General features: G+C 39.5%; 1 protein-coding gene across 1 annotated transcript; it reads right to left on the reverse strand.

Moving 5' to 3' along the window:
• Nucleotides 1-726: 726 nt before the first annotated feature.
• On the reverse strand, nt 727-23424 carry hspb8 (heat shock protein b8). Its single transcript, XM_057831373.1, has 3 exons — nt 21102-23424; nt 9409-9472; nt 727-1284 (listed from the first exon to the last, which is right to left on the reverse strand). Exons 1-3 carry the CDS (start codon nt 21502-21504, stop codon nt 1110-1112), a joined length of 642 nt encoding a protein of 213 aa, XP_057687356.1. The 5' UTR covers nt 21505-23424; the 3' UTR covers nt 727-1109.
• Between the last annotated feature and the right edge of the window lie 122 nt (nt 23425-23546).

Raw genomic sequence — 23546 nt, forward strand, 5'->3', positions numbered from 1 at the left:
TTTCTTCAATCTTACAATGCCGGTCACATTGAAATAACAGCGGCCCCCTTGGGTGCCAGTAACAACCGCTTGCATCGCGAGCTCCCGCCATTCTAAACTTTATCCACGTATAATTTTTTTTAAACCCGTCATTACCCGTCGAAGGTATGTTTTGCCCGTCGACGCATTTACATCATCGATGACGTCGACTAGTCGGGACATCTCCAACATATAATATATATACAGTATATTTCTGTCTCCATCCATGTACCCATTTATAATGCGTACCATGATTTTACAAGTTGATTTTGGGGGAAAAAAAGTGCGCGTTATATTCGGGAAATTACGGTAACACAAATTCACGGATTTTATTGTTCTACGTCGACATGGCTCTGAAATAGGTATGAAGTTTGTTTTTTTTCTGGTCTTAATCCGGTCTTAAAACGTCTTATATTTAATTTGAGGAAACCTGTCGGAACCCTGAATATTATTCAGGAGTAACGCTGCTCATACATAAGGAAGGTTTTTGACTACTCTTGTCCTTCTCATGCATATAGCTTGCCACCCTGCTCCAGTCCTGCCTAGCTCCTGTCCTCGTCTCCTCAGTGGAATTTCGGATGGGAAGGGCTAGCATGTAAACAGAGGAGCGGGGATCTTCCAATTAAAGTTCCAATTAGAGACATGAGATGAACCCGATGACTGCTGCCCAAAAAAAAAAAAAGACCCACTGAGCAAATTTGACATTTTATTGCATCGGCAACAAACAAACTTCAAATAGAAAAAAGATGCACAGCACACTTTTGAAATAAACCACATTTGTGCTATTTACAAAACCGCAGACGCAACAACATTTTTTTTCTTAGGAGAATTGAAGCAGAAAAGAAAGACAGAAAGGTTCCTAATCAATTAACCAATCACTCGAGTTCTTATGCTGGCATTGAGCAAAATAGAAAAGCGACAAGCAATTTCATGACGTCATGGTGTTGCACAATAACGAGCAACTTTATTGTTTGCGCGACGTCATGTTATTGCGCAATGTGCAGCACTATGACTTCAAGAATTTTTTCATCATACGCACAACGTGACATCGTCTGAAATGGAGGTAACAGAGAGAGGTGGGGAGCGTTTGTTTAGTGCACCGCTGCCTCCTGTAGCTTAGGGGCGGAGTCTGCGTCCTCCTCTGGTGCCGGCGGCGCGTCGTCGCTGAAGAGGTAATATGGCGGCGTCTGGCGAGCCTCGATGATGAGCACGCCCTCGGGCGACAGCGAGGCAAACACCGTCAGAGGGTCCACGTCCGACGGGATCCTGAACACAAGCACATCCTAGATTAGCATCGGTGTTGTTTTTGGCAGCCCTTTCGATTGAATTTGGACGAAAATACTTATTAGCCTTATTTTAGTCATTTCAAATCGTATTCATCTTTGTTGTCTGTTTGTTTTCATCAACGGATATCAAAATGTTTCCGTCTAGTTTTAGTTGACGACTAAAGAAAATGTTTTCATCTGTAAAATTACCATATTTTAGTTACTTAGTTTGTCTTTGTCTCGTTTTCGTTGACGTAATCTTAGACAAATTTCGTCTAGTTTTAGTCGACAATTACGCAAAATGTTTTTGTCTGTAAGATTAAAAGTTTCAGTCCAAATATTAATAAATATGGGGTTCCGACAATTTCAGATGTACATTGATGGACGAGCACATGTTGTAGCGTCTACAGGGACAATGCCAATTCGCCATGATAATACATCCTAAGCACATTATTTTCAACTAGAAACTAATTTCTCGAGAAATTACGATGGGGCTTTGCTGTGATTGATACAGATCGATCAGGTAACTTCCTGTTGATTTGGGAACATTTCGGAAAACGTTCTCGATATCGGGTCAGTTCCTGTTGATTTGGGGACATTTCGAGGACATGTCCTGTTGATATCCATTTGGGGGACACGTCCTGTTGCTAACAGGTCACAAAGTGTCTATGGGCTATAATGGTAAAAATCACAAGAACCTATATTTTCTTGCCATTGAAATTTGGACGTACATGGCTTTCAATGGCATCCCATTAGAAATGAATGGGACAGTTTTGGGCGAATTTGGGGGGAACAGTTCTTTTGCCAAATTCTGTTAACAACTTCTATGCCCCTTACGTCCTGGAATTATTGATGTGTAAATTATGCAATATGGTGAAAAGTAGCGTTTTGAATTTTTTTTTTCTTCCCAATATAAATCAAGTTTACGGGCGAACGGAAAATTTTTGTGGGCCATTCAAAAAATTTCTTTCGTCGCACAAAAATTCCGGTCATTTTGACATTTGAATGGTGACGTTTGGTCGAACGGTTTGGGCAACGCGGTGCGACGACGAAATGTCATTCAAAAAAAATTTTTTTTTTTTTTACTATGAGGGCCTTTGCCTTGCAAAATAAGTACCTGTAATTGTTGCCAACTGGACGCCACAAACTGTATAAAGGGGGGGGGAAGTCGGACAGTTTAAGAGGACGATCGCCACGCTAAAACTAATGTTACTAAATTACCAGTTACGTGTGCGATAATCACTCAGCACAGACCGTTAAAGGCTAAAGCAACATTGCATATTCTCTCTAGCCAAGATAACACAAATCTTACCGTGTGTTTTAAAACAACCAAGCCTGGAGAGACTAACTACAGGTAAAATAAGCAAATGTTGTGCAATGTGAACACATGACAAAGTATGTTGCATTTACAGTGGGGCAAATAAGTATTTAGTCAACCATTAATTGTGCAAGTTCTCCCACTTGAAAATATTAGAGAGGCCTGTCAACATGGGTAAACCTCAACCATGAGAGACAGAATGTGGGGGAAAAAAACTGAAAATCACATTGTTTGATTTTTAAAGAATTTATTTGCAAATCATGGTGGAAAATAAGTATTTAGTCAATACCAAAAGTTCATCTCAATACTTTGTTATGTACACTTTGTTGGCAATAACGGAGGCCAAACGTTTTCTGTCACTCTTCACAATCTTTTCACACACTGTTGCTGGTATTTTGGCCCATTCCTCCATGCAGATCTCCTCTAGAGCAGTGATGTTTTGGGGCAACACTGACTTTCAACTAGGCCTGAACGATATATCGTTTAAACATCGCCATCGCGATGTGCGCATGCGCAATAGTCCCATCGCAAGGACGTGCGATAGTTTTTTCATTTCATTTTTTTAAATCCACAAACGTTTGTTTTGAGCAAGGAGCGAGAAAGAGAGTGCAGTCTCTCATTCTCTCCAGCTCGCAGTCATCGGCTCCTCCCCCTCCCCTGCTAGAGCGGAGTGGAGGGAGGAGGGGCCGAACAGCAGAGCGGAGGGAGGAGGGGCCGTTTTCAAAGTGAAAGCAAGCAATCAAGCAGCACGTTGAATAGGGAAGACTGTCTCCAAAAGGAGTTTTGGAAGTATTTTGGCTATCGACAAGAATATAAGGAACAAAAAACAGCCCTGTTGACAGTGCCTCGCCATGGTTGCCTCAACAAGAAGTAATCCGTCGAACATGTGGGACCATTTAAAACGCAGGTATCTATGCATTCCTGCTACGAGCTTCCCATCAGAGGCTTTTTAGTACAGGTGGGAACATTGTTACGTGCCAACGTTGTTGTCTCAAGCCTGCAATGGTGGATAAACTAGTAGTCTTGGCCAAAAACCTATGAGACCCAGTTGAGAATTGCTGAGCAAGGAAGGTGGACGATATGCAGACAAATACATAAATTTGGGAGTTAAAATGGTTCTGTTATTCATCAGTTATTTGCTGTTATTCAGTTCAATTATTTACAAGTTCAATTGAGTTTCTGTTTCTTTTATATTTAAATTAACTGTAAATCGTATTTTTCAAATAACTATAGTACAGCTGCACATAAAGTTTTGATACTTAATATTTTTTAAATATTTTTACAACTTACAACTTATTTTTACAACTATATTTTGTGTAAACAACTCAGGGGACTAATGCACTTGCACTTTTATTTGACAGATTTAATATTTAAGTTCAAATATGTTGACAACTTTATTGTTTTACTGAGGTTCTTATTTATTGTTATAGTTTGTGAACAACTCTTATTTGTCATATTTAATATTTTTGTTCAAATATGTTTACAACTTTGTTGTTATTTTACCGAAGTTGTTATTTATTGTTATATTTTGTCAAAAACTCAGGGGACGAATGCACCTGCTCTTTTATTTGTCATTTAATGTATTTGCTGCTGTTGAAGTGTCAAATATTGTGTTCAAGAAATTATCTATTTTGTGCAGACATGGCTTCCTGGATCCCTTCATAATAATACAGCAATCTTAATCATTCACAAATGAAACGGTATTATATGAATACACTGTGGTCACGGTGTGTCATGCAAAGTATTTCCAAACAGCTATTCAAGTCATCTAGTGAATATTTCTTTAAAAAAAAATTTTTTTTTTTTTTTTTTTACTATCGCAATATAATATCGCAATATATTGCACACCTAAAAAAAAATCGCAACAATAGTTTTTTCCAATATCGTTCAGGCCTACTTTCAACTCCCTCCACAGATTTTCTATGGGGTTGAGATCTGGAGGCTGGCTAGGCCACTCCAGGACCTTGAAATGCTTCTTACGAAGTCACTCCTTTGTTTCTCTGGCTGTTTGTTTGGGATCATTGTCATGCTGAAAGACCCAGCCACGTCTCATCTTTAATGCCCTTGCTGATGGAAGGAGATTTTCACTCAAAATCTCTCTGTACATGGCCCCATTCATTCTTTCCTTTCCACAGATCAGTCGTCCTTGTCCATTTGCAGAAAAACAGCCCCAAAGCATGATGTTTCCACCCCCGTGCTTCACAGTGGGTATGGTGTTCTTTAGATGCCATTCAGTATTCTATCTCCTCCAAACACGAGAACCTGTGTTTCTACCAAAAAGTTCTATTTTGGTTTCATCTGACCATAACACATTCTCCCAGTCCTCTTCTGGATCATCCAAATGCTCTCTAGCGAACCGCAGACGGGCCTGGACGTGTACTGGCTTCAGCAGGGGGACACGTCTGGCAGTGCAGGATTTGAGTTCCTGGCGGTGCATTGTGTTACTGATAGTAGCCTTTGTTACTGTGGTCCCAGCTCTCTGTAGGTCATTCACTAGGTCCCCCCGTGTGGTTCTGGGATTTTTGCTCACCGTTCTTCTTATCATTTTGACACCACGGGGTGAGATCTTGCATGGTGCCCCAGATCGAGGGAGATTATTAGTGGTCTTGTACTGTATGTCTTCCATTTTCTAATAATTGCTCCCACAGTTGATTTCTTTACACCAAGCGTTTTACCTATTGCAGATTGAGTCTTCCCAGCTTGGTGCAGATCTACAGTTTTGTCTGTGGTGTCCTTCAACAGCTCTTTGGTCTTGGCCATAGTGGAGTTTGGAGTGTGACTGACTGAGTTTGTGGACAGGTGTATTATATACCGATAATGAGTTAAAACAGGTGCCATTAATACAGGTAACGAGTGGAGCCTCGTTAGAAGAAGTTAGACCTCTTTGACAGCCAGAAATCTTACTTGTTTGTAGGTGACCAAATACTTGTTTTCCATTCTAATTCGGAACTAAATTCTTTAAAAATCAAACAATGTTATTTACTGTGTTTTTTTTTTACCACATTCTGTCTCTGATGTTTGAGGTTTACCCATGTTGACAATTACAGGCCTCTCTAATCTTTTCAAGTAGGGGAACTTGCACAATTGGTGGTTGACGAAATACTTATTTGCCCTACTGTACGTTTCGGCAATCGTCTCGTCATGTTGCAGTCATCCAAGCTTGTTTTTAGTTCGTCATTGTCATGAAAAATACGATATATTTTCGTTACTGTCATCACTGACGAAGACAACAATGCTTAATTACTTAACCCTTTAAGCGACAGTCGGAAAATTACGACAAGCAACATTGGTGACTTTATCAAGGTGCCACATGTTGAGACTACTTTGCACCAGAAGATGGCAGATGTCATATGTCAGATGCCAATAGATTTAAAAAATTCTGCCCCCAAACCTTTTCCACTTGGCAACATGCCTCAAACAATCGCAATTTGATTTTGAAGCAGTCATTTTAGCTTCCACAAAGTCATATCTTGACTAAAAGTCTTTTGAGCGCTCATGACACGTACAGAAGATGTTAGAAAAAAGCTGGTGCACCGTAATTGTGTGAGTGGTACTACGGCTTCCCCTCCAAAAATGGATCGAAAGCTTCAAAAGCTTGCGTTGAAGCTAAAGGCACGGAGGCGTAAAAGCCTTTTCCAAATAAGGCTGTCAGGCAGACGCATCTCTCCGGCAAGTCAATGTAAACATCCCCCTAGACACGGAATGTTCCTCATTAGAGGAAAAAAATGGCCGGCCAGCTCGCCAGCCACTTCCCGTCGGCGTGACGAGAGCGAAGGAGCGCGAGGCGCTTGAGTCAGAGAGCCACGTGGGCTATTCATGGTCGTGTCTTAGTGACAGCTGAGTTTATTTTAAACAATATACACAATATTAGTAACTTTTAAAACAGTGTACATTGTTTAGTCAGACAAAAAAGAATGTTATGTATATGTTCTCTATATCAAATGACCAAATGTGCTTGCGCTAACGCTTAAATTTGTACCTCCTCTTCCCTCAGTGTGTAATGATGTTTACTACAGCAACGATTAATCGATTAACTCGAGTAATACGATTACGAAAAAAGCTTCGAAACTAATTTTGCTGCGAGGATTTTGTTGGTTTGGATGGATATAGTGCCCTCTAGTGGCAACAGTGAATATGCCATAACTGGACTAACATAGCTGAATCCAGTTGCTCCCTGTCAAGACCAACAAAAGTATGTTTTTCTTTGAGCTTATAGGTTTGTCTATGCATTCATGATTTAGTCTAGAGGCATAGAGTGGTATGAAAAAGTATCTGAACCTTTTGGAATTTCTCACATCTCTGCATAAAATCGCCATCAAATGTGATCTGATCTTTGTCAAAATCACACAGATGAAAAAACTGTCTGATTTAACGAAAACCATCCAAACACTTATAGGTTTTCAGATTTTCTTAAGGATAGTATGCAAACATCTAGTGGCAACAGTAAATATACCATAACTCGACTAACATAGCTGAATCCAGTTGCTCCCTGTTAAGACCAACAAAAGTAAGTTTTTTCTTTGAGCTTATAGGTCTGTCTATGCTTTCATTATTTAGTCTAGAAGCATAGGGTGGCATGAAAAGTATCTGAACCTTTTGACATTTCTCACATTTCTGCATAAAATCACCATTAAATGTGATCTGATCTTTGTTAAAATCACACAGATGAAAAAACTGTCTGATTTAACGAAAACCATCCAAACACTTATAGGTTTTCAGATTTTCTTAAGCATAGTATGCAAACATCTAGTGGCAACAGTAAATATACCATAACTTGACTAACATAGCTGAATCCAGTTGCTCCCTGTTAAGACCAACAAAAGTACGTTTTTCTTTGAGCTTATAGGTTTGTCTATGCATTCATTATTTAGTCTAGAAGCATAGAGTGGGATGAAAAAGTGTCTGAACCTTTTGGAATTTCTCACATTTCTGCATAAAATCACCATCAAATGTGATCTGATCTTTGTCAAAATCACACAGATGAAAAAAACTGTCTGATTTAACTAAAACCATCCAAACACTTATAGGTTTTCATATTTTCTTAAGGATAGTATGCAAACAATGACAGAAGGGATAAAAATAAGTAAGTGAACCATCACATTGATATTTTGTGGCCCGCCCTTTGGCAGCAATAACTTCAATCAGATGCTTCCTGTAGCCGGAGGCACATCGATCAGGACTAATCTGAGCTCATTCCTCTCTACAAAACTGCTATAGTTCAGTCAGATTCCTGGGATGTCTGTCATGAATCTCTGTCTTTAGGTCATGCCACAGCATCTCAATGAGGTTCAAGACTTTTGACTTGGCCACTCCAGAACGTGTATTTTGTTCTTCCGAAACCATTCTGAAGTTTATTTACTTCTTATTTTGGATCATTGTCTTGTTGCAGCATCCATCCTCTTTTTAGCTTCAACTGGCTGACAGACAGCCTCAGGTTTTCCTGCAAAACTTTTGAATTTATTCTTCCATTAATGATTGCAAGTTGTCCAGGCCCTGAGGCAGCCAAACAGCCCCAAATCATGATGCTCCCTCCACCATGCTTCACGGTGGGAAAGATAAGACACAAGATGGATATATATATTCAACATACGGTACATAAGTACTGTATTTGTTTATTATAACAATAAATCAACAAGGTGGCATTAAAATGATTAACATTCTGTTAAAGCGATCCATGGATAGAAAAACTTGTAGTTCTTAAAAGATAAATGTGAGTACAAGTTCTAGAAATTTTATATTAAAAACCCTCTCAATGTTTTCGTTTTAATAAAATTTGTGAAATTTTCAATCAAAAAATAAACTAGTCGCTCTCCATTGTTGATATCAATAATTACACAAGGCTCATGGATGCTTAAGCCCATAAAATCAGTCGCACCCAAGCGCCAGCAGAGGGCAACAAAACTCCAAAAAACACGAGTAACAAGTTGGCTTTGAACTGCGCTGTCATTTTAATCTGTTTGAGCGGGGCATGTGCTTTAGTTGCGTCAAATATTTTAACGTGATTAATTGAAAAAATTAATTACCGCCCGTTAACGCGATAATTTTGACAGCCCTAATAATAATGTGTTAATAATTTCACACATAAGTCGCTCCCAGCCAAACTATGAAAAAAACTGTGACTTATAGTCCGAAAAAATACGGTAGTTATTTTGAGCTTTAGGAGGTGTTTAGGGGTACTTAAAGGGTTCATTCCGATTTACGCAGAAATGTGGGTTACGTCGCCAGCGTAGAAACATAACTCGTAATCTGTTTAAAAGTCATTATCGGACATTTCTGCTTTTTTTTCTCTCTCTATTTTTGTACTTGAGCGGATTTTTCGGATGACTACTCTTACCTGAGTAATACTATTTTGAAGTAATGCTTCTCTTACTCGAGTACCTCTGATAGAGAGTGTGTATGTCCCAATCATTGAAAAAGATGACGCAGTTAACCGAGTGAATGACTAAAAGCCTGATATTGAGTGAATGGATTTTATGTCTTTTATTTAGTAGGATCTTCAAAAACGGAATGCACTTTGCAGCTTTTTACATCTTTGTCATGCTTTTATTTATCCTCCATGTTTTTATTTTTCAAAATATTTGTCAAAAGAATAATTGAAAACTAACCATAACTTCATATTTCTTTTTCTTTATAGGAAAAGGCAACACAGCACCTCTCATACATTGATTTTGTATTTCTTTGTGATGAACGTTATTTTTGGGAGCGGTTTCATCAATGACCTCATTTTTTCGACACCATCTCGGCATCGCTTTCAACAACCGTGATTGGACTTTCATCTACTACCAGCACAATTACAGAATGACTCACTGGATCTTTTTGGTGAAATTCTTTGTGACGATTCCTCCTTCCTCCTGCTTCTCTTCATGTTTTCCTGTCGAAAAGAAGACGGGTCAGTAATCGGAGAATGCAAAAACACTTCAGGTCTTTTTTTTTTTTTTTTTTTTTTTTTAACTCCTGCTCTTGATGTCTTTCATATCTCCCCTGCCTGCAAGCAGCTGCTAAATGTCAGCTGTGCCGGCGGCGACGTGGCCTTCCCCGACCCCGCCGCCTTCCCTGAGTGCCGGTCGCAAGTTAAAATCTCAGGAGAACGCTCACCTCGCCGCCGTGTCAACGAGCGCGCTGATTTGTGAGCTCAATCAGAAGGAGGGAGAGGACACATTCCAAACGTGCTGCGTAACATGTTCCGCAGTGTTGTTTTCAGCAGTATTTTTCTATTTTGTCTTGGGCTGTCATACGATTAAAATCTTTGATTGAGTTAATTACAGCTTAAAAATTAATTAATCGCAATTCAAACCATCTATAAAATATGCCATATTTTTCTGTAAATTATAGTTGGAATGGAAAGATAAGACACAAGACGGATAAATACATTCAATATTCGGTACATAAGTACTGTATTTGTTTATGATAACACTAAATCAACAAGATAACATTATTAACATTCTCTTAAAGCGATCCATGGATAGAAGGACTTGTAGTTCTTAAAAGATAAATGTTAGTACAAGTTATAGAAATTTTATATTAAAACCCCTCTTAATGTTTTCGTTTTATTAAAAATTTGTCAAATTTTCTATCAAAAAATAAACTAGTAGCTCGCCATTGTTGATGTCAATAATTACCGTAATTTCCCGAATATAAGGCGCGCCCGTGTATAATGCGCAACCCAAATTTACTTGTAAAATCTAGGGAAAATTATTGTACCCGTTTATAACGCGCACCCTAATTTTAGCACCAATAAATAGAAGAATACAAGGAAACAGAGCTCGTGTACAGATACAGAAATGTCATTTCACTGACACAGCACAAGCATAGCACATTGGTAGTTCAAAACATGACAATATTTACGGTAATAATATGATTTGACAACTTCTCCAACTTACCAGAATCTAGGAGAAAACAAAACAGATGTGACTTTTCTTTTAAAGGCTGCTGTATAACTTGCTCGTTTCATCATGATGAATAAATGTTTCTTCCATGGATTGATACGGTAAAATGAAAATGAGAACGTTTAAGTTGGAAATCCGTGAGAGTTCATCGCCGTCAACACGACAGTAAAAGTAGGAACTATTGTTATTTGGGTTTGAGTTACCCTACGGACAGATATAGTTGACGGACACACACAGGAAGTGTGTTGTTACGTTTGTTATGGTCCGAGTTGCGGAGCTGCAATAAACGTTGACTCAAATGAGTTCAAGAAACTAAATTCTGTGCTTTATGAAGAGTGAAAAAAACAGAATTTAATACGGACGAAATCATTCGGCCGATTAGAGTGAAGTATTACCGAAACAAAATGGTGACGTCACGTACCGTAATGGTCGGCAACGGGTCGCCGCATATGTTTCTTCAACACAATGTGGCAGTGTCAATTTAAAAAAATCGGTTTGTATATATATGTACTATATATATATTTCTGTCTCCATCCATGTACCCGTTTATAATGCGCACCATGATTTTACAAGTTGATTTTGGGGAAAAAAAGTCCGCGTTATATTCGGGAAATTACGGTACACCATGCTCACTCATTGTGCCTAAACCCAAAAAATCATTTGGACCCAAGTGCCAGCAGAGGGCGCCAAACGCCAAAAAACAAGTAACAAGCGGACATTACGCTGCTCTCATTTTAATCTGTTTGAGCGGGGCATGTGCGTTAATTGCGTCAAATATTTTAACGTGATTCATTTAAAAAATTAACGCCCGTTAACGCAGTAATTTTGACAGCTCTAATTTTGTCTAAGTCTTTTGGACAAAAATACTTGTTATGCCACGTTTACATGAAAACGATCTTACGCAATAACGCAAAAGTGTCGTTAATTTTAATTCCATAACCATTACGTATGGGGAAAACTGAGGGTGTGCTCTAATTACAGAGGGATCACACTCCTCGGCCTCCCTGGTAAAGTCTATTCAGGGGTGCTAGAGAGGAGGGTTCGTCGGGAAGTCAAATCTCGCAGTTGTTTTCGTCCCGGCTGTGGAACGATGGACCAGCTCCAAACCACGGTTTGCCCAACCATTCTACAGTACATGTGTTTTGTGGATTTGGAGAAAGCGTTCAATCGCGTCCCTCTGGAAGTACTGTGGGGGGTGCTTCGGGAGCAATGTTGGGCAGGTTACTTTAAAAAAGTAATTAGTTATAGTTACTCACTACTTCTTCCAAAAAGTAACTGAGTTAGTAACTGAATTACGCTATAGTAAAAGTAACTAGTTACCAGGGAAAGTAACTATTTCCGTTACTTTAAAAAGAAGTTGTTGTGTGTCAAAGAATATGAAATTTTCTGAGCAGTATTCGAGTCAGTTGAATAGAAAAGAACAGACAGGTAGTTGTGTAATAGAACCTTCTAATATCTATTGGACCTCACCAGCAACAGATTTATCCTACACTTGAAGTGCAACAAAAATAAACAGATTTGAATTGACATAAATTACACTTTACTGTTACACGCCGCCATAGGCGGCGTTGATTAATGTCAGTTCATATCCTGTTTTATTTTGGTGGGTTCCCTTTTGTTGCTCAGTGTTACCTTTGTCAGTCTAGTCTTGCCTTCCCCTTAATCACCTGAGTGCCCACACCTGTGTATCATTAGCCCCAGGCCTTAAATTCCCCTCTTTTGCCTTGTCTTGTGCCAGTGCGTTTTTCTTGTTAGAGAAGCTGTATGAAGCTAAGACTCCATCTCCAGTAAGTTTTGTTCTTGTCGTGTTTTGTTTCAAGTCTACATTGCCGAAGATTTTATGTTGTTACTTTGATTTCGTTTGGACCTTGAAGCTGGCCTGTTAAATGCCAGTAAAATGAAAGTCATTGAGAACTGCATCTTTCGTTGTCTCTTGCATTTGAGTCCAGCCGTGTGTGCCCCGCCCGTGACACTTTACATGCATGTTCTTTCCTTTAATTTCGACCAACTTGAAATAGTGTTTATATCTCCACCTTGTAAAGGACAATTTTTCCTCTGAATGCTCTGCCATCATATCCTTCTACATCTTTTTTGCGTGTGCATAGGCGGATCTGCTATTCAGGTGAAGTAGACTATCACCTTAGGCCCCCAACCAGTAGGGGGCCCCCAACCAGCTGCCCTTGCTCAGCACCCCCAACTATTCATCATGTATAATTATGTCAGCATACCAAACAAACAAATAACAAAACAAAAAAAGAAAGCCATTTGAATTCTGCATTTATATTATTCCCCCCCACACACACTACGATGGACTGTTCCACTGTTGGAGAAAAATATTGGCACCCTTTGAAAAATATTGTGATGCTTCTCTAATTTGTGTAATTAACAGTAACTGATACATACCTGTGCCACATTACAGGTGCTGGCAATAACAATCACATTTGCAGCCAGTTAAAATGGATTAACGTTGACTGAAACTCCGTCCTGTGTCCTTGTGTGTACCACATTGAGTATGGAGAAAAGAAGACCAAAGAAAAAGACCAAAAGAACTGTCTGAGGATTTGAGAAGCAAAATTGCAAGGAAGCATGGGCAATCTCAAGGATACAAGTCCATCTCCAAAGAGATGGACGTTAACGTCAGCACTTGTACACATCACATAGGGTGAGCGCAGCGGTGCTACTAAACAATAAAAACAGCAAATATGGCGGAATGTCGACTTTAATTTACTGTTTTAATATTTTTAAATATGTTGAATGTCTCCATTTTTGTGCCTTTTTGAACAAAAAAATGACATAGCTTCGAGTGGGCGGGCATATTTTATTCTGGGCTGAGGGAGCTTGGTGGAGTCAAAGTGCATCATTCTCTGTCGCCCTGTGATCTGCACTGCCCCCTAGGGCCTGGCATGAATACTACATCGTTTTCATTCGGAATTGCGACATTGTTCAAATGGAGACGCAAATGCAAATTTAATTTTTCGTATTCTCGGAGAGTCACCATGTAAACGGCCCCTTTATCTACTTTTCATCGATGAATGCTAGAATATACTGTATTATTATACAATGGTGTCGTTAAGCATATTTTAGGGGGGGGCTTCAGCCTAAATAGTTTGGTATTGTCTTGTTACACAAAAAAGCTGACATATTCACTATGAAGCTTCCAGAATATTAGTTTAAATAAATAATCATATAACTAGGGGTGTGACAAAATATCAAAATGGTGATATATCGTGATACTTTGTATCCCAAAAGGTTATCGATTTGCTCCTGCCAAGAATCCAGATATCGTTTTAAAAAGGTGTCAATGTTTACTGAGGGAATTTCGATGTCTTCTTCAGGCAATCATCTTTGTAAATCTCACTGGAACAGCACCAAACAAAAGTTCCAGCATCATCACCTCGTCCAATGCAGATTCTTGACTACTGACACCTTGTCCAATGCAGATTCTTGACGAGGTGATGATGCTGGAACTTTTGTTTGGTGCTGTTCCAGTGAGACCTTAAATGGCCCAAAATTACCAAATTGCCTGGCATTGACTGCCACTGACAGCCATAGACGTTCATTCCGTTTGAAGTGGGAGGGATGGCAGCAAATGAACATTCCCCTCCCACTTCAAATGATTGGACGTCTACTGGTGATAACCTCATTCCAATTCACACTAGAAGCTTGTTTTTCTGTTAGTTTTTTGGAGAATATCCTAGAATGATTTCCTGACCAATGTATCGATAATCGTTGTATCGCCATATCGTCAGATCATCGTTATCGTGAGCTTTGTATCGCAAATCGTATCGTGAGGTACTAAGAGGTTCCCACTGCTACATATAACCTATCATTATTAACTTAAATATGATCATAAATCTGTCAGTTTCATATCGTAAGGTAGAGAGCCCCTTCATTGCGTAATTATCCATTCCCTTCCACTTGTTCCTATAGAGAACCCCCACATCACTCAAAATGCACTCCGCGTCCCTTTGACCTTGCTCGAAGTCAGTACCGGTCGGCGTGAGAGTATAACGGCATTTTTTTCTCAGTAGTGACTAATCTAATTAATTGCTTGTCCCATCTTTGCAACGCCGTTACCGTTACTGAGGATGTGAAGGGGCACGTTTCTAGAATTTGGTTGAATGAAAGGCAAGTTGTTAGATTTTGCCAGCTGTCTGGATAGAGCAGGGCGTGAATAGATGGATGAAGCATGGACATAAGAAGGTTTTCCAAGAAAGTGAGTACTTATCACTGCTGGTTGTAACATTTAGCTCCAGCCCCGACTAACAGCAGAAAGTCCCATGTAATTAATGAGCCAACATCTCCGTGTTTGACAAATAAGAACCTGGCTAGCACACTACAGACAATCTCTGCGCACGTCTTACCTTTTTGGTTTTGCGGTCAATAGTTGCATCCCAGCTCTAAAATAATGCTGCTACTTAGCTGCTGCTAGCTAGTTAGTACGAAATGCATTGTGAAGGTCCCGGTTGTTCATAGAGTTAAGTGTGCACTCTTTTTACCACTATCTTTGGGCTGACTTCCTTCTGGAGTATCAGCTGTGTTTCTCACTTTACGTGTAGATGAGTACAGGAGCTGAGCTCAGTCACATATGATTATCATCAGTGAATAAACAATATAATACAGTTTAATACACTAATACTAATAATCACTCTAACACCTTTATTGACCTGTACGAGTCAGAGAAGAGCGATAGCCCAATTTGCCACTCTTAAAAACGTTATGACAACGGCCGTGTTTGATGCTTCTATCTGCCAAGTAACTTCCCATTGTAGCCATTTTCCCCCTGTTGTCGTTTTTTTTTTTTTTTTAATGACTGAAACAACAACACTAATAATAGTAATAATGAACAAATTATTGTTAGATTTTGTGTTGGTTCCCTCATAGTGTGTTCCTGTGATTGCCCATTGATTTCACCTGTTGTATCTGCTCCTAGTGTATCCTCCAAACTGCATCCTCATGTGTTGCCCAGCTGTTCCTCGTTCTCATTACCCCTTGTCTGCGTGTGTGTGTATATAAGCTCCCATTTTCTTTTCACTCCTTGTTGGGTCATTGTCTGTGTCAAAGTCGATGTCTATCCAAGCCCAAGTTTTTTTGAAAAACAGTCTTTTGTTACTGACAATTTTGTTTGGCTCTGTGCTTTCTCGGAATCACCACAGCCATTGTTTTGTACTTTGTTTTTTGTTGGCTTTAATTAAATGATTTTTGCACCATTCATCTGCCTCGCCTCCCTTTCCCTGCATTTGGGTCCACCTGCCTGCCCGCGTTTTCCTGACAATTATAAGTCTTTGTTCGCTGATTGTGAAGTCTTGTGCTTGTAAGCTATGTTCCCTTCTGTCCTGGTCCTCTCCTGAGGGCTAAGCCACCCCTGTTCTTAAAACCAAGTGACACCCCTGTTATTATACTAAATTATTAGACTAGATTTCGGCCTGTGTCAGTCTATGAATACTAAAGATGTTTTTGTCTACATTAATTCAAAGGTTTTAGCATAAAAAAAATGAAACATTTGAATGAACATTGTTTATAAGTAATACACAGCATGTGTTTTGGAAAATGTATATAAACTAATCAAAACCAGGTTCATTCCAGCACTAAATCAGGAGCAGCACTGTCTAAACTACTACCAATTATTAAAACAAGACGTAAACCGCTATCAATTTATGTCCAAGCCACCTAACACAGCACTTCTTCCTATGATAATACCTACTCAGTAGCAAAACAATACATTGTTTTCAAATAATTATGGATGCCGCAGACTGTAAACTTTAAGAGGACGTTCACCAGGCTGAAGCTAATGCTAACACAAAAGCTATGCTATTGCGACGAGTGTCGCGTGTGATTACTGAGCACAGACCTTTTAAAGCTAAAGCAACATTGCATCTCTCTTCTCATGTTAAGAAAGCAAATCTTACCATGTTTCAAAACAAGCAAGCCTGTAGCACAGCCTAGCTTGAGGGACTTCCTAAACACCAGTTGCAGGGGCAGCACATGTCACATGAGTGACACGATACAAACACTGTTACGATGCAGGCTGAGATACTACAAGGACAATGAGAAAATGTCACGCATTGTGAACATTTGACGGAAACCATGGCGCATTTTCGTCTCGTCACAAAAAATTTTCATTATTGTCATCGTTGACCAAACAACAATGCTTTGAATGTTTAAACAGAATTCACAGATTCTAAGTAGGGCTGTCAAAATTATCGCGTTAACGGGCGTTATTTTTTAAAAATTAATCATGTTAAAATATTTGACGCAATTAACGCACATGCCCCGCTCAAACAGAATAAAATGAGAGCAGTGTAATGTCCGTTTGTTACTTGTTTTTTGGTGTTTGGCGCCCTCTGCTGGCGCTTGGGTCCAAATGATTTTATGGGTTTAAGCGCAATGGAGGGCATGGCGAGCTACTAGTTTATTTTTTTGATTGAAAATTTTACAAATTTGAAGAGGGGGTTTAATATAAACATTTATCCTTTAAGAACTACAAGTCTTTCTATAAATGGATCGCTTTAACAGAATGTTAATGTTAATGCCATCTTGTTGATTTATTGTTATAATAAACAAATACAGTACTTATGTACAGTATGTTGAATGTATATATCCGTCTTGTGTCTTATCTTTCCATTCCAACAATAATTTACAGAAAAATATGACATATTTTATAGATGGTTTGAATTGCGATTAATTACGATTAATTCATTTTTAAGCTGTAATTAACTCGATTAAAAATGTTAATCGTTTGACAGCCCTACTTCAAACCAAAATGGCTGACTTCCAGAGTCTTTTTGGCTTCTTTTTTTTGCGTGTCTACAAATGTCATGAGAGACACGCTCAGCGAAATTCATATTGCAAAGTGAAGGCGGCTTTAGGGGCTGAATTTTCTTCAAACCTTGATTCTACAATCAGATTGAATCAAAGTTGATGACCGGTGTCTGACTCACGCTGCTAAAATTTGAGCTTCCATTTCCTGCTCTGTGTCATCACGCTGGGCCTCTGAGCATGCTTGTGTCACACTTTTAGAATGAGGTCGGGTCTCCGGTGACAGCCGCTGACTTACCGACCCAACTGGCATACCAGACATACTTATGTAAGCGGATTTAAATGAAACGGGGACTCTAGAATTCACTAGTCATTTCAAGCCCCAACTTTTAGCATTTTAGCATAGCATAGGGATATATTGTTTTCCAGAAGTTATAATAATGCTCCCGTCAAGAATCAATATATCATTTTAAAAAGGTGTCACAGAGAAGAAAAAAAACAGAACAGCTTGCTACCAAAATCGTCTACTAGAATAGTATCTATGTTAGCTCACTGGCTGCCATTGACGTCTAACCCATTCACGAGCTACCCAGAGGTTCCCACGCACCACTACTCAGCGAGGCGCAAACTGACCACGATGAGCGGGACGACGACAGCGCGGAACTTCTGGAACATTCCGTTCGACGCTTTGACGACAGCAAGATGCTAAATCCGTCCCGCCTCTGAGGGAACAACAGCAACGCTCTAGGAATGTACGACAGGTGTCCGAGTCGTGGCCGGACGGAACCCTGAGGTCCGTCAGCCATCCACAAATGATTCCTCAAGTAGATACGCTTTCTGTAACCGGTTGCTAAGCAGATTGTATGCAAGTGTGCGTGGTAAATAAAAGACAATTCAATTGGTTACAGGGAACACAATGAAATAAACATGCCATTAACCCTTTGAGGGACATTGGTCACTTCAGAGGACAGCTATTCAAAAGTTGACCCTTAAGACCTTTTAAAGGGCAAGTAACTATTTTTAGTCATTTTAAAAAACATGAATGTATTCATATTTACTGATATACTAAGTTAATGAGATTATAATGAATAAAAACAAAAATATGCTCTTAAGGTGAATGTTTTTCCCCATAGTATTTAACTTATTGCATATCATTAATGGTGATAAATGTCCAATTCATTTAAACTAAGAAAACTGCAGTGAATGCTCATATTTCAGTGCTATTGGCGTCTGGCGCTGTCAATGGCAGACGATGAATAAAACAAGTTCCCTGTCAGGGATGAATAATAATGAAAATTTTAAAAATAAATAAATAAATTAAATGCTTTTTTTCCCCAATCACAGGTAGTCCAAGGGTTACAAACGAGTTCCGCTCCTACGCTGGTGACGAAAACCGAATTTCCGTGCCCCAAAATAACTATCAAAAAAGTCCAAAAGTATTGTATTTTGTTTAATGATGGAGAATACACTGCCTTCTGGTGGCAGCGTTGGACTTGGCTGGACTGTCGCCTCATATGACTGAGCAGCAGACATGGATAAAGGATAGCTGCGCTCTGGCTTGGCCCACATAAGGCTGTAAGTTGTTTCAGCTAATACGTGTTTGTGTATGCATTTGTAATTAAATTAACAGCTACAGTTTGTGGAGCTTCGTGCGAATCGTAAATAGGTTAGCATTCGTAGCATTTAAGCTAGCAGAGTTTTATTAGGCAAATTAGGCTAATTTAATCGAGTAAATTCACATATTTAGCAGACGAGACGGACGTTTGAACACCAAGTGTTTTGTGTCAAGTGTTTTATTGTGAAAATGCGTGACGTTTTGAACATAGGTGTACATATGTGTGTGACAGCTTTACAAATTGCCAAAAGTGAAGGATGTCAAAAAGCTTCATAAAGCACAATTGCCTTAATTGCTGTCTGCCAAGCTGAACAACTTTAAGTTTAGCGAGGACAAAACACGTCATATTAATAAAGTAAAAAAGATATTTTGAGGTACAATAAGGTACTGTTTATGCAACTTAAAAAAAAAAAAACACGACTGGAGATAAAAGCATCGTAAAGTTGAGATCGCGTAAGACGAGTACGTCATAACCCGGGGACTACCTGTATTTTCTGTTAGCATCTTTAAAAGTACAGTGGTACCTCTACATACGAAATTCATTCATTCCAGGCTCTTGTTTGTAAGTTGAAATGGTCATATGTCAAGCAGGATTTTTTTCATAAGAATACATTATAATTCCACGAATTGGTTCCACAGCCCGAAAACCTACACTAAATCCTTCATACTGTTGGTATTATTACAAATGACAATTACACTTAGCAAAACACATAAATTATTAATAAAAACTGGAATACCAAAATAATAGTAATAATAATTTCTGTAATAATGTCACGAATCGGGTTCTAATGTGGCGGATGTTTTTTGCTGTACCTGAACGCACCGCGTGGCTGACGTGACGGTGAGATAGAGCGCTGTTCTATTTTACTTTCTTTTAATGTGTGGTTTTTGCCGTCAACTGAAGCGGACAGTAGGCGTGTTTTGGTGCTGAAATGAATTGTGCGAAAGCGCCGCCGTTCGCGGGGACGGGGGCCTCTCACTCCCGGCGTGGCTGCCGATCGGGTGGACTGGGGCTGGGCCGGCTCTCCAGCGTTTTTACCCATGCGGCTTCTTCCCCAGCGGCTGGCTCCGCAACGCGGCCGACTGCTGAAGGCCGGCCCTCGCCTTTATCGCGCCTCTGGGTTTCGTCGCTGGGAGGACACTCCGGGTAAGCGTCACCTTTTTCCATTCACCACCTGCACTAACCTTCTCGAAACCTGTGTTGATTTCTCTCAAAGAAAATCTGACGTGCACCCGTTTGCGGCGCTGTCATGTCGTCGTATTTTGAGCGTGTCGTCAGATGTAGAAGCAAATGGCGAGTCAAATTTTACGTCGGATGTTGAAAAGATCGTGTGTCGAAGCGATCGTATGTCGAGGTGCCTCTGTATATTAGTTTTAAAGAAATCAAATGAAATTTTATCAATTTTTGGAGGTACTTTCTGATATAGGATTTGGCACTCCAAGAAATAAATTGTGACAAAAAAAAAATACATTTAAGAAACATCTAAAAAAAAAAAAACATCTTTTTTTTATAAAAAGTTTTTGAAACATTGAATCTTTAGGACGCAAGACGAAATTTGCAACCATACGGAAAAAAATTCTAAATATTGTTATCATGAATTTGCACAAATGGTTGGTGTTTTAACCCCTTCAGACCTAAGCATGCTGCTGAAGGACATGACGCGTTCGTGTAAGCCAAGAAATACACCAAATTTCTGAAAAATGTAGTTGCTATTGCCACTCCTGGGAAATGATTGGATGAAACTTTTCCCATCGAAATCAAATCATGAGGTTTTCTATTATTTGCTCTTTGAAAATGGCTGACGAAACGCAACTTTAAAAAGGATAACGTAAAGCTCTGATTTCTCATTAAAAACATATTAACAATAAAAATAACCCATTATAGAGCATGAAATATTCCCGACTTCGTTCTGTTGTTTGAGTCGTCTAAAAAAATCGGCGCAATTTTTTTTTTTTTTTTTTTCCCCCAGCAGAAAAAAATGCGGGTCTGAAGGGGTTAAATTTGTGAAATAACAATAAAAGTAAAAATAAGATTGGAACAAAATAAAGCTAAAATAAGTGGAATCATTTGAATTTTTAAGGTGAAGAATTACAGTTAATTAAGTTTCGTGAGAAAATTATGTTTTACTATTTTACAATTCTACACGATTTCATTTTGGAAATAAAAAAAAAAAGTTCACTTGTTAGAAAATGTGAAAAAACTTTCTTTTTTTTTTTTTTTTTGCGTATACTCGTCTCACCTGACACTTCGACGAAACCCTCCCTGGTTTTGATGTTCAGTTCGTCCGCCTTGAAGCTGTGCACGTTGACGCACACTTTCCACGGCTCGCCCGCACACCCGCCGGTAGGCGAGCTCCTCGGCGAGGCCTCGCTGAAACGCCCGCTGGCGTAGGGCGGCGACAGTCTCCGCCGCCGTTCCGGGAAGGCCGTCCGCAGTCCGCTTCCGAAGGGCGTCGCCGAGCTCAGGCGTGCGCCGAGCCGGCCGGGCCGAGCCCAGCCGGGCCAGTCCGCCGACAGGTCATCCGGAAAGGACGGCATCCCGAAATCGTCGTCTCCCAGGAAGCGCGACGCCATCGATTCTCCGAACGGGTCGCGCGGGAACCTCTGACGCCCGCCCACCGTGTAAAAGTCTCCTTCAGCCATGTCCGATCAAAGTAGACCTAGAAGTTCAACTCCGGCTCTGGCGCATCACCGTCCTCGTCCCGGGCGCAAATGCAACCAATAGCCGAGCTCGACTTTTTATAGCGCTGCGACTCTCTGGAAAGGGCCAGAGGAGCGTGGAAGGCTGTAAAAAGTCACCCACCAGCAACTCTCCAAAGTCCTTAACTGGCACGAAAAACCTTAAACAGTCAACATGATCTACTCCAGCTTGCTACAATACCTCCCCAAGAGCCATTTTCTCCTATGAAACATATTGAGAAAACTCGATTTAAAGATGTGGGACTTGCGAAGAGGGGACACTTTTTACAGCGTCTCCCCCTTTAAAAGAAGCAACACCGGAGTGACTCACGCTCACCCGAATAGAAGACGAGTCAACACACTTAAGTCAGATCAGTCTTTTGACAAGCAATGCAAAGAAACTTTTTTTTATTTTTAAACTTAATGAGCAGCTTTGCTCATTGGAACAAGCAGCACAAGATGACACATAAACTGACAAGACAAGCTGACGCACCCGTGGAACCCGATCAAAACGCTCTCTCAATTGACACAAGCACCAGTTAGGCCAAAAATCAAATCAAAGAGAAATTGTCAAGTTGTTTGCCATTTTGAGACAATTTGGATTGGGAAATTGGTGAGGACAATCACAATTTTGAATGAAAATGTCTTTTTTTCCAAGAAAATAATTCAGAAAACATTATTAAAGTATATTCTTATTTACTAAGTAATGGCTTTAAGTAATAAAAATAGTACGCTTAAATTGATCAGATATAAAATACAGTGATCTTTCGGTACTACGCCCTTCCAACTTCACGCCCCCAGTGCATCGCGGATTTTTTTTCAATTAAAAACAAATACAGTGGTGTGAAAAAGTATCTGAACCATTTTGAATTTCTCACATTTCTGCATAAAATCCCCATCAAATGTGATCTGATCTTTTTCAAAATCACACAGATGAAAAAAAGTGTTTGCTTTAACTAAAACCACCCAAACATTTATAGGCATAGACTTCATTACCTATTGACATGACACTTCGTCATTCTTTGCGTCACGCCTTATCAGAGGGGGCCGAGCTTCATTTAGTATAGTCAGGCCAAGACGGTGTTCTGACAATTTTTGCAAGCTGGACTCAAGCTTGGATTTTTGAAGAACTACGAAAGCTGTACCACATACAAACAGGAAGGATTGTCTCAGGAGTGATTTGTTTGAGGATTCAAGATAATACAGTATTATATTTTTCCTACCATGCATGCATTTTGAAATGTGAAAAAAATCAATGGGAGAGTGGGAACTACTACGGTCATTCTTCAACATATATACATAAAATAGATGCGTAACTGCCTGTTTTTTTGCTATTTCTAACAAAGAATCGCGACAGTTTTACGTCTATATCTACAAAGAATTCAGTGATTGAAGTATTTATTCGCAGGAATTTTCTTCTTTGTTTACACATGGAGGCAGCTAATTTTCGTAACTGATTAGCCTCATATTTGACAATATTTACGCGAAATAAATGCTAACTGCACGTTTTATTTTTGCTTGTAAATAAAAATCGAGACTGTTTTACATCCATATCAATAAAGAAGTCAGGGATTGGAGCATTTATTCACAAGAATTTTCACCAGAAAATATCTGTTTACGCCAGGTGACCGCTAGCCTCATTCGCTAACATAGTAGCATTGTACTTCGACGATATACGTAATATAAACGCTAACAGCACGGTTTCTTTGCTTTTAACCAAGAATCGAGACTGTTTTACGCCTATATCTATGTAAAATTCGGGGATTTAAGCATTTATTCACAAGAATTTTTGCCCGAAAAGCTCTGTTTACGTCAGGCGGCCGCTAGCCTCATTCGCTAAAAGTATATAGTGTATAATGATAATAAAAGGCTATTCTAGTCTATAATAAGTTTCCGATTCTATATAGAATTTATTATTAATCTATTTACATATTATTTGGAATTGATTCTGCACATTTTCCTCAAGTATTTTGCTATTTTGGTCAAAAACTTATATGATATGTTAA

Source organism: Corythoichthys intestinalis, chromosome 3 (genome assembly GCF_030265065.1).
Source record: "Corythoichthys intestinalis isolate RoL2023-P3 chromosome 3, ASM3026506v1, whole genome shotgun sequence".
Lineage (NCBI taxonomy): Eukaryota > Metazoa > Chordata > Actinopteri > Syngnathiformes > Syngnathidae > Corythoichthys > Corythoichthys intestinalis.